Here is a 10,815-nt window from a genome sequence, read left to right as displayed (position 1 = left end):
AGGCTAGATGTCATACAGGGGCAAGGACTCAGAATATGTAGTGGGGTCGTTTCGGACGTCCCCAGTGACTGCATTACAGGTGGAGATGGGGGATATGCCATTGCAGATTAGGAGACAGCAGCTGGCAATTAATTATTGGGTCAACCTACAAGGACATGGGGTGTCTCATCCTGCGATAGGGATTTTACAGGCATGCTGGGAACATGAGCGAAGACAGAACACGAGCTTTGGGTGGGTGGGTAATACCCAGGCGAAGGAGATGGGACTGTATGGAAGGGAGTTTAGTCCAACGGTAGCTATTCCTGTAAATCCACCATGGCTACTCCCGTCTCCAGTAGTTGATCTAGAAGTGTTGGAGAGACTACAGAAAGATAGGGAGAGTGTTGATCCATCTGATTTCTCTAAGAGACGTCTGGAAACGGTGTATTAGGATTTTGTGGCCATTTACACAGATGGTTCAAAAGATCCAAGGACAAGACGTACTGGGTCAGCATTTGTAGTGCAGGAATGTGGGGTGGAAGTCAGGAAACGTATTACAGATCATCTGGCTGTATTTACGGCGGAGCTGATGGCCATACTGTTGGCCTTGCAGTGGGTGGAGGAAGTTAAGCCAGACAGAGTAGTTATTTGCTCTGATTCGTGTGCAGTGTTAATGATTCTCCAGTCCTTTAGCTCACGTAGCAGACAAGACCTGCTTTATGAGGTGCCACAAAACCATGGCAGGATTAAACAGATGGGTATTCAGATAAGATTTACTTGGGTCCCAGCCCATGTGGGGGTGGAGGGGAACGAGGCTGTAGATGAACAGGCTAAACAAGCACTTAGTAGTGGGGATGTTGATGTTGAAGTGTCAATGAGCAAGGCAGAAGGAAAACGACTGATATATACAGTGATGGTGCAGAGATGGCAGGAGCAGTGGAATAGAGATAATAAGGGAAGGCATTTATTTCAGGTACAGAGGAAAGTTGGGGAGGGGAGGACGGCAGGAAGGGACAGAAGAGAGGAGGGTATTTTTTTACAAGATTAAGGGTGTGACACAGCCAGTTGAATAAGACATTACATGTGATAGGAAAGCATCCAACAGGAAAGTGTGATTATTGTCAGGAAACAGAGACTGTGGAGCATGTATTGCTACAGTGTTGGCAGTATCAGAGGGAAAGAGAGAGGATGAGATCTAGTATGAGGGAGAAGGGGATACAGGAAATTAGTTTAAAGAGTATATTGAGTAGAACGTCATTAGATATAGTCTCAAATATTTTGTTATTTTTTAAAAGAGAAACGGGGTTGGCAGGTAGGATTTAGTTCCTCCCTGTCGCTGGCCCACACTCCAGTACAGTAGGTGGCGGTAATGCACCATAACGTTGGATGCCAACCGCCGATAAAACCCACTGAAGAAGAAAAATAAGAAGATGTAGCTCTTCTGAATTGTTTATTTTGGCTTTTCAATGTAGTTTCCATAAGGCGAGTACTTTTGAAACATTCTCCTTTTAGGTCATTATAATTCATATTAAACATATATATTAGTAATGTCAACACGTCTTATGAATCAGTGTTTTATTTGATTATTTGTAACTCCGGCTTGGTAAAACCACAGATGGAACAATGAGACAGATATTTCACGGATGAATAAATGTGAAGCATCCGGTTGGCGGTTCCATTCAATACCACATATGGTGATGAGAGGAAGCCCAGTGGGAGATGCATTTTGGCCGACATTCTGCTAATTTTCTCCTCGATTAAACATTTGATCTCAAATACAGTTTTCTGTTTCCAGAACTAGAATATGTAACAAACAGAGTGGACTACGTTTTTGTAGACTTTACCCTTTGCCAAAGTAAAAAAAAAAAAAATGCGTTGTTTAGGAGTAAAGGTGGAAATTGAGATATTGCACATGCGCACTTTAGAGTAGGCGGTTCCCTAACGAGAATATGTAAATAAATGCTAGAACGCATCAATAGGATACGGCTATCTCGTTCTTGTTCCGCTCACTGTGATTCATTTTCTCCCGTTGGAAACGACCGGCTCTGTTCTCTCTTGGCTTAGTTATAACAGTCTTTGGGGAAACCGCCTTAACGTCTATGGGTAAACCGCGTTTTGTTAAACAGTACTTTTTGAACCATCCGGTATTCCGTAGTTTGTGGATACTTGTCGATGGTCGATCACAGAGTTTGGGTCAACTATCAACGCAAACATGGCTGATGATAGCAACGTTGAAGTGGAAGATGAGAACATTTTGTATGATTTACTTATAAATACGGAATGGCCACCCGAGACCGACACTCAGGTTTGTACAAAATCTGATTCGGTTCATTTCTCAACATATAGACGGAATGGCATGCCACGTTGAAGTGCTTTGTGCACCCTGCAAGTTTGCTAACGTTAGCTAGCGACGTTATAAGGCGCTAATTGCCGTTAGCCACGTCGCACAAATTTGCCTCACTCATTGCTGATGTCAAGTTTTGGATTGGCATTGAACCAACATTACTTAATGCATTTAGTTAGTTAACATTCAGTCACCGTAAACAAAGATGTCAAGTAAGGAGCTTAACTTCAGCGTTGATGTGTAAATGGAAATGTTTGTTTTTACTTTCCAAACCTTGGCTAGCTAGCTAACGTTAGTCTGTTGCGAATTTGTTGATGTTTGTTAGCTATCTTAACGTTACCATATTCTGTACTTTGTCCAGGGAATATGTTTTGGCCCTAGTATAGTCACTCTTGTGCAAATTGGTTGGTTCCCAATCACATTGTAATTCAGGGTGTGTGTAGAAAGGGAAATAACAGTCTGTAACTCTCTACCGTTTGCAGTTACGAGGCAACAAGGAGCACAGCTCATCTGTTATAGCCAAGGCGGTGACAGGTAAGACGGGATCATCGATGCATCTTATTCCATCACTGATCTGTTTTTTCATACTGTATCCGTTTTTATTCATGTTAAGAAAATAATGATCATATTGGAAACAAGTCCAAGGTTGCCTCCCAAATGTCCCCGTGTAGTTCAGATGGTAGAGCATGGCGTTTGCAACGCCAGGGTTGTGGGTTCGATTCCCACGGGGGGGGGGGGGCCTGTATGAGCAATGTATGCACTCACTAACTGTAAGTCGCTCTGGATAAGAGCGTCTGCTAAAGGACTAAAATGTAGTGCACTACTTTTGACCAGAGCCGGCTGGGTCGTTCCACCAATTCGTTTTGAGAAGTGTAACTTGGTATGGAGGGAAGAAAAACTCACACACAAAAAAATACCTTTTAATTTCACCTATTTTTTTTTAACATTCTGTCATAAAGAGTACATGTTCAACTTAATACAAAACACGTTTTCCCATCTCAAGAGGTTAAATAATACTAATGATAATTTTCCATGAAGAAACATTGGTGGGATTTGTTACAAGTATTTTTGTGGTGGTGGAAGAAATTTGCATGTTATTGCTGTTCTGATTCCAGATTTGAATATCAGAAATAGACCAAGGTGCCATACCCTTTAAGTTCTGTTTTATGGTGCCTTCGTAAATCTACTCTGAATTCAGAGCACTCTCAGCTGAGTGTCCAGAGCGCAGAATAACTGAGGAATTTACGAATGTGCAACACCTGTTGAATATGACCAGTGTCAGTAAACGTCGGCAAAAAAAAAACGTATTTACATTTGTTTGAAAACAGCAACTGCAGTATTTAGTTTACTATAAATGGATCATACTTGACTTTTCATTCACAAATGCGAGTGAAATGCTCGCAGTGTGGAGCCCTGACCATCTGCCGACGTGGCTGGTGAAATAGACATCTTACCCGCCAATGCCAAAATCTACCTGCATTTGGCAGGTGTCGGATGTTACTTTTATGCCCTAGATAACATTGAAAACAGCCTAACCAGCTCTGCTAGGGCAAGTAAAATGGTCAGAGTGAGGTGTTCTCTAATTTGTGTCTGGAAGTAGCTAGCCAACTTTAGCCAGTTAGCTTGGGTGCTTGGTTGGGGCAAGCATTGGCAGGCTAGCTGCAGAAGGACGAGCAGGCTACTCTTCCCCATGCTTGGGTACTTGACTGCCGTTGTGAGGTCAGAACGCTTGGATCAACCCTACTCCTCCAGAGTGTCCAGTGTGCCCTCTGAACGCTCCGAGAACGAAACGCTCTGAGCGTGTACTCTGGCACTCAAGTTAATTTATCAACACACCCATCATTTGAAAGTTCTGCAAAGTTCCATGGCAGTAAATTCAACAGTGGGAAGTTAGCTACATTAGTTGATGTGGTTACTAAAACAGCTGTACCTCTTGATTGGTAGTATACAGCTCTGGAAAGAATTAAGAGACCACTGCAACATTTTCTTAAATCAGCATCTCTACATGTATGACAGCCATTCCATTCCAGTGTCTGTTGAATTCCAACACAGGCACACCTCATTCTACTGAATTAGGTACTGATTAGGTGATCACCTGAACCAAATCTTATTTAACGAGGAAAAGTATAAAAACCACTGCTGTGGTCATCACTATCCTCTTGCAATAGGACCAGCTGGATGGCAAAACAGTGCTAATAGTACCAAAAAAATTAATATTAATAAAAAAAAAAACTATTGACCATGCCAAAAGAGTTGAAAAGGAAAGTTTTGAGTGAGGAAAAGAAGGGTTCAATTCTGGCTTTACTGGCAGAGTGATAGTGAGCGTCAGGTTGCTTCCATCTTTAATTTCAAAGACGGTGGTTCATAAGAACAAGGTCAAGCAGCAGACATTGGGGACAACAAAGCTACAGACCGGCAGAGGGCGAAAACGACTCTCTACTGACCCGGATGACCGCCAACTCATTCTGTCACTCAACAACCGTAGGATGACATGAAGTGACCTACAAAAATAATGTCAAAAAGCAGCTGGGGTGAAGTGCACGGCGAGGACGGTTCGAAACAGGCTCCTAGGGGCAGGGCTGAAGTCGTGCAAAGCTAGAAAAAAGCCCTTCATTAATGAGAAGCAAAGAAGAGCCAGGCTGAGGTTTGCAAAAGACCATAAGGATTGAACCGTAGAGGACTGGAGTAAGGTCATCTTCTCTGATGAGTCCAATTTTCAGCTGGGAAATTTGGTGGAGGATCGGTGATGATCTGGGGGTGGTCCATCAAGGCTGGAATCGGGCAGATTTGTCTTTGAAGGACGCATGAATCCTGGAAGGAAACTTGCTTCCTTTTGCTCTGACATTGTTCCCCAACTCTGAGGATTGGTTTTTCCAGCAGGACAATGCGCCATGCCACACACCCAGGTCAATCAAGGTGTGGATGGAGGACCACCAGATCCTGTCATGGCCAGCCCAATCTCCAGACCTGAACCCCATTGAAAACTTCTGGAATGTGATCAAGAGGAAGATGGATGGTCACAAGCCATCAAACAAAGCCGAGCTGCTTGAATTTTTGCGCCAGAAGTGGCATAAAGTCACCCAACATCATCAATGTGAAAGACTGGTGGAGAGCATGCCAAGACGCATGAAAGCTGTGATTCAAAATCAGGGTTATTCCACCAAATATTGATTTCTGAACTCTTCCTAAGTTAAAACATTACTATTGTGTTGTTTAAAAATGAATTTTAACTTATTTTCTTTGCGTTATTCGAGGTCTGACAACACTGCATCTTTTTTTGTTATTTTGACCAGTTGTCATTTTCTGCAAATAAATGCTCTAAATGACAATATTTGTATTTGGAATTTTGGAGAAATGTTGTCAGTAGTTTATAGAATAAAACAAAAATGTTATTTTTACCCAAACACATACCTATAAATAGTAAAACCAGAGAAACTGATAATTTTGCAGTGGTCTCTTAATTTTTTCCACAGCTGTATATTTCTGTTCATATTTCCAGATTTGAATAGCACAGAAGTAGACGAAGATGTCATATCCTGTAACTTGTTTGGAAAGTGGTCAAAATGTCAGTTGTTACAGAATGGTGTTGATGCAGTCACTTAAACAGCGGTAAAGTTTGATCGGTACCAGATAATTCAGTTATAGTTTCAGATTTGTAATAGCAGAAGAGGAGAGGAAGATGTCATACCATAACTTTTTTGTGTAATTGTTTGGCAAAGTGGTCAAAGTAGCTGTTTTGTCAAAAGTTGCATTGTTGTATTTGCAGTGAATGGAAGTTGGAAGTGATGTCATAATGGGGAGCTTTAGTAATATTGAAAAAAGTCACATTAAAGTGAATGAAGGTGGACAAAATATCACATTTTATTTGCCACATGTGCCGAATACAACAGGTGTAGACATTACAGTGAAATGCTTACTTACAGCCCTTAACCAACAATGCAGTAAAAATAAAAAATAGCAAATAATTAAAGAGCAGCAATAAAATAACAGTAGGGAGGCTATATACAGGGGGTACGGGACAGAGTCAATGTGAAATAACAGTAGGGAGGCTATATACAGGGGGTACCGGTACAGAGTCAATGGGAAATAACAGTAGGGAGGCTATATACAGGGGGTACCGGTACAGAGTCAATGTGAAATAACAGTAGGGAGGCTATATACAGGGGGTACCGGTACAGAGTCAATGTGTGGGGGCACAGGTTAGTTGAGGTAGTTGAAGTAATATGTACATCTGGGTAGAGTTAAAGTGACTATGCATAAATAATTAACAGAGTAGCAGCAGCGTAAAAGGATGGGGTGGGGTGGGAATGCAAATAGTCTGGGTAGCCATGATTAGCTGTTCAGGAATCTTATGGCTGTTAAGAAGCCTTTTGGACCTAGACTTGGCGCTCCGGTACCGCTTGCCGTGCGGTAGCAGAAAGAACAGTCTATGACTAGGGTGGCTGGAGTCTTTGACAATTCGTAGGGCCTTCCTCGGACACCGCCTGTAGCACACTATTCCAGACCAGTCTGCACATTTTAACGGTGTTTCTAGCTTAAACCGAGTAGTCGGCTCTAATGAAGGGAACCGCTATGTTAAAGTATGAAGATTAATTTTACAATCCATTAAAATATAAACCAATGCACACAACATGTCTAAAACCTATTTATCAGCAACGCTGGTTATCGAGGGGAAGAGGATTGTAAAGATTTTTAAAATACTGTGAGGAACTACTATAAATTGAATGGATATTTAACAAAAAACGTGAGGTGACTCCCGAGTGGCGCAGTGGTCTAAGGCTAGAGATCCTGGTTCGAGTCCAGGCTCTGTCGCAGCCGGCCGCAACCGGGAGACCCATGGGGCGGCGCACAATTGGTCCAGCGTCGTCCAAGGTAGGGGAGGGTTTGGCCGGCAGGGATGTGGGTTCGTTTCCCACGGGGGGCCAGTATGAAAAAAAAACTTTTAAAAAAACGTATGTACTTACTAACTGTATGTCACTAACTGTATAAGAGCGTCTGCTAAATGACTAAAATGTAAAATGAAGACAAATTGACTGAGAAGCCCAGCTGGGTACTTTCTTAGATTTGCGAGAAGCAGGCCGGCTACATTTATGTAAATGATGACCGTAAGTACCATGAACACTTCAATGATGCTATGAAATAATCCCAAACTTGTTTTCTCAGAAGTGTAGCAGGTTGAGAATTCTAAACAACGTTTCCATCTGAGAACGAGTACGACAAATTACTGTAATTAATACATGCGTTAACAAACATTTTAATGTAACCAGGGATGAATGGTAAATTGGCTGTTTTACAAACTGTAGGCTACCACATGGGCATTCAGAAAAGTGCATTGTGGGCCGACACTGTATAGCCTAGGCTACTTTGCGTGGATAGGAGGGCGTCCATGTTGTTGTCTCGCCTAGTGCTGCTTATCGGCCCGGACCTGGCATAAACAGACTTGATTAGTATATACATTTAAAAAAAGATTCCGTATCAAGTCAAACCATGCTAGGATGTAGAGGATTGGTGCATTGTCCATTTGACACGACATTAAATCAAATCAAATCACATGTTATTTGTCACATACACGTGTTTAGCAGATGTTATTGCGGGTGAAATGTCTGCTTCTAGCTCCGACGGTGTAGTAACATCATTAGCGTACAACCTATAGTCAGACACATCCAACCTTTTTTAAAAGACAAATTGTATTTACTAGCAAGCAATACAAATGTGCGTTGTACACTGAACAGAAATATAAACGCAACATGTAAAGTGTTTGTTTCATGAGCTGAAATAAAAAAAATCCCAGACATTTGTCATACGCACAAAAAAACGTATTTCTCTCAAATGTTGTGGACAAATTTGTTTACATCCCTGTTAGTGAGCATTTCTCCTTTGCTGAGATAACCCTCACAACCGCAGACCACTTGTAACCGCGCCAGCCCAGGACCTCGTCTGAGGAGGGGAGGGGGGCTGAGGAGTATTTCTGTCTGTAATAAAGCCCATAGGGTGTGCTTGCCTGCCAAGTGGCTGCTCCCCTGTCCAGTCATGTGAAATCCATAGGTTAAGGCCTAATTTATTTCAATTGACTGATTTTCTTACATGAACTATAACTCAGTAAAATCTTTATTGTTGCATGTAGCTTTTTAAAAAATATATATATTTTTTGTTCAGTGTATAAAATAAAATCTACCCTTTTTATTAGTTTACTGCAGTGCCATGTCCTGTGTTCCAGATTAGCTTCTGGAGCATCAAAGTAAAGTTGGAAGGAGAAGGAGCTGTAGAACGTTTAATAGACTAAGTTAGCAAAACAACTGCTTATAATCATTAGGAAACACTATCGCTATTAGGTGAAGTTTATCTACATGAAAATAATGTAGGCCTATTTTAAATGGATTTGACGGTTACGGGCCCAGCCCTACTCACACTACCAACTCTGCTGTGCGCTCGAGGCTTCTTTTTACAGTCTGTGGCTCGAGGAAAGTGTTGCAGACATGGTGATCTGAGCTATCTGATTGGCCAGCGGTAGGCCTATAGGTGCACTTGATTTGCTCTCTGGGCCTGCCGGGTAGGCGGAGTTGTACCGTCAGACACATGAAATGGGATAACTTTGCCTTCCCGGCACCGGTGCTGCTGAATCAAGTGCACCTATTGCCAACAGCGCGTAAAAAATTGAAAACATTGGAAAGCTTTATCGTTGTTGTTTTTTAACAGAAATGTTTAATGGACAAGGAATGCCTTGGAGATCAACCAGTCCATCGCGATGACCGGTTGGTGACCACTGGTTTACCTTATGTAATGCTGATTTATTAATTTCCCTGTGTTCTGTATTAAAGGGCACTTCATTTAATATAATGGGTTTTTTAAAATTAAAATTGCTTCCCAATTTTTACTTTATCGAAGGGACCCAAAAGGCACTCATTTTGTGGGACGACCCTGCGGCGTTTGACCAGACTCTCTATGGACCTGGTCAGAAGTAGTTAGCTATATAGGGCAGTGCTCTCTAAACCTGCTCCTGGAGAGCTGTCCTCCTGTAGGTTAACTCCAACCCTGCTCCTGGAGAGCTACCCTCCTGTAGGTTAACTCCAACCCTGCTCCTGGAGAGCTACCCTCCTGTAGGTTAACTACAACCCTGCTCCTGGAGAGCTACCCTCCTGTAGGTTAACTACAACCCTGTTCCTGGAGAGCTACCCTCCTGTAGGTTAACTACAACCCTGCTCCTGGAGAGCTACCCTCCTGTAGGTTAACTACAACCCTGTTCCTGGAGAGCTACCCTCCTGTAGGTTAACTACAACCCTGCTCCTGGAGAACTACCCTCCTGTAGGTTAACTACAACCCTGTTCCTGGAGAGCTACCCTCCTGTAAGTTAACTCTAACCCTGTTCCTGGAGAGCTACCCTCCTGTAGGTTAACTACAACCCTGCTCCTGGAGAGCTACCCTCCTGTAGGTTAACTACAACCCTGTTCCTGGAGAGCTACCCTCCTGTAGGTTAACTACAACCCTGTTCCTGGAGAGCTACCCTCCTGTAAGTTAACTACAACCCTGCTCCTGGAGAGCTACCCTCCTGTAGGTTAACTACAACCCTGCTCCTGGAGAGCTACCCTCCTGTAGGTTAACTACAACCCTGTTCCTGGAGAGCTACCCTCCTGTAGGTTAACTACAACCCTGCTCCTGGAGAGCTACCCTCCTGTAGGTTAACTACAACCCTGTTCCTGGAGAGCTACCCTCCTGTAAGTTAACTCTAACCCTGTTCCTGGAGAGCTACCCTCCTGTAGGTTAACTACAACCCTGCTCCTGGAGAGCTACCCTCCTGTAGGTTAACTACAACCCTGTTCCTGGAGAGCTACCCTCCTGTAGGTTAACTACAACCCTGTTCCTGGAGAGCTACCCTCCTGTAGGTTAACTACAACCCTGTTCCTGGAGAGCTACCCTCCTGTAGGTTTTCACTCCAACCCTAATCTAGCGCACCTGATTGGAATAATTAGCTGGTTGATAGGCTGAATCAGGTTAGTTACAACTGGGGTTGGAATGACAACCTACAGGAGGGTAGCTCTCCAGGAACAGGGTTGGAGTTAACCTACAGGATGGTAGCTCTCCATGAACAGGGTTGGAGAACCCTGATAAAGGGAATGGGCACAGGGCACCATTTGGGACAGGGCTGAACAGTACCCTTGCGCTGGAGGACGCTAGGACTTCCACTTCCTCAATACGTGGACATATGATCGTACCCACTCATCACTGTGTTCTCCATGTCTATTGTAGGGCCTTTCAGGTTCATCCTGCATTACCTGTGGTACAGGTAAGCACTTTATATTACTCACATCAAAAGAAACCTGTCCTCAAGGTTTTACGACTATTTCATTACATGCTATTTACCCCTGTAGGCTTAAACTCTTTCCACCTTAGTAAAACCGTGTTTTAGTTTTGTGAAAGTGACAATTTGATATTGCTGTAATGTTTTATGCTATTATATTGGTCCTGTTGTGGTCCGTAATAGCTGACTGAATAAC

At 43.0% G+C, this 10,815-nt stretch overlaps 2 protein-coding genes across 2 annotated transcripts in view; one reads left to right on the top strand and one right to left on the bottom strand.

Annotated features, from left to right (window-relative positions):
• The window catches only part of snx17 (sorting nexin 17), a 649,426-nt gene that overhangs the window by 422,588 nt on the left and 216,023 nt on the right, over positions 1-10,815 (bottom strand). The window lies entirely within an intron of this gene.
• Positions 2,080-10,815, top strand: part of LOC121548470 (neuroblastoma-amplified sequence-like) — a 100,448-nt gene continuing 91,712 nt past the window's right edge. Inside the window, exons 1-3 of the mRNA XM_045210113.1 lie at positions 2,080-2,284; positions 2,806-2,857; positions 10,568-10,604. Coding sequence (XP_045066048.1) covers positions 2,192-2,284; positions 2,806-2,857; positions 10,568-10,604 — 182 coding nt within the window. The 5' untranslated portion in view covers positions 2,080-2,191. The remainder of the gene's footprint in view (positions 2,285-2,805; positions 2,858-10,567; positions 10,605-10,815) is intronic.

This window comes from Coregonus clupeaformis, chromosome 33, assembly GCF_020615455.1.
Source record: "Coregonus clupeaformis isolate EN_2021a chromosome 33, ASM2061545v1, whole genome shotgun sequence".
NCBI lineage: Eukaryota > Metazoa > Chordata > Actinopteri > Salmoniformes > Salmonidae > Coregonus > Coregonus clupeaformis.
This window is presented reverse-complemented; position numbering and strand designations above follow the sequence as displayed.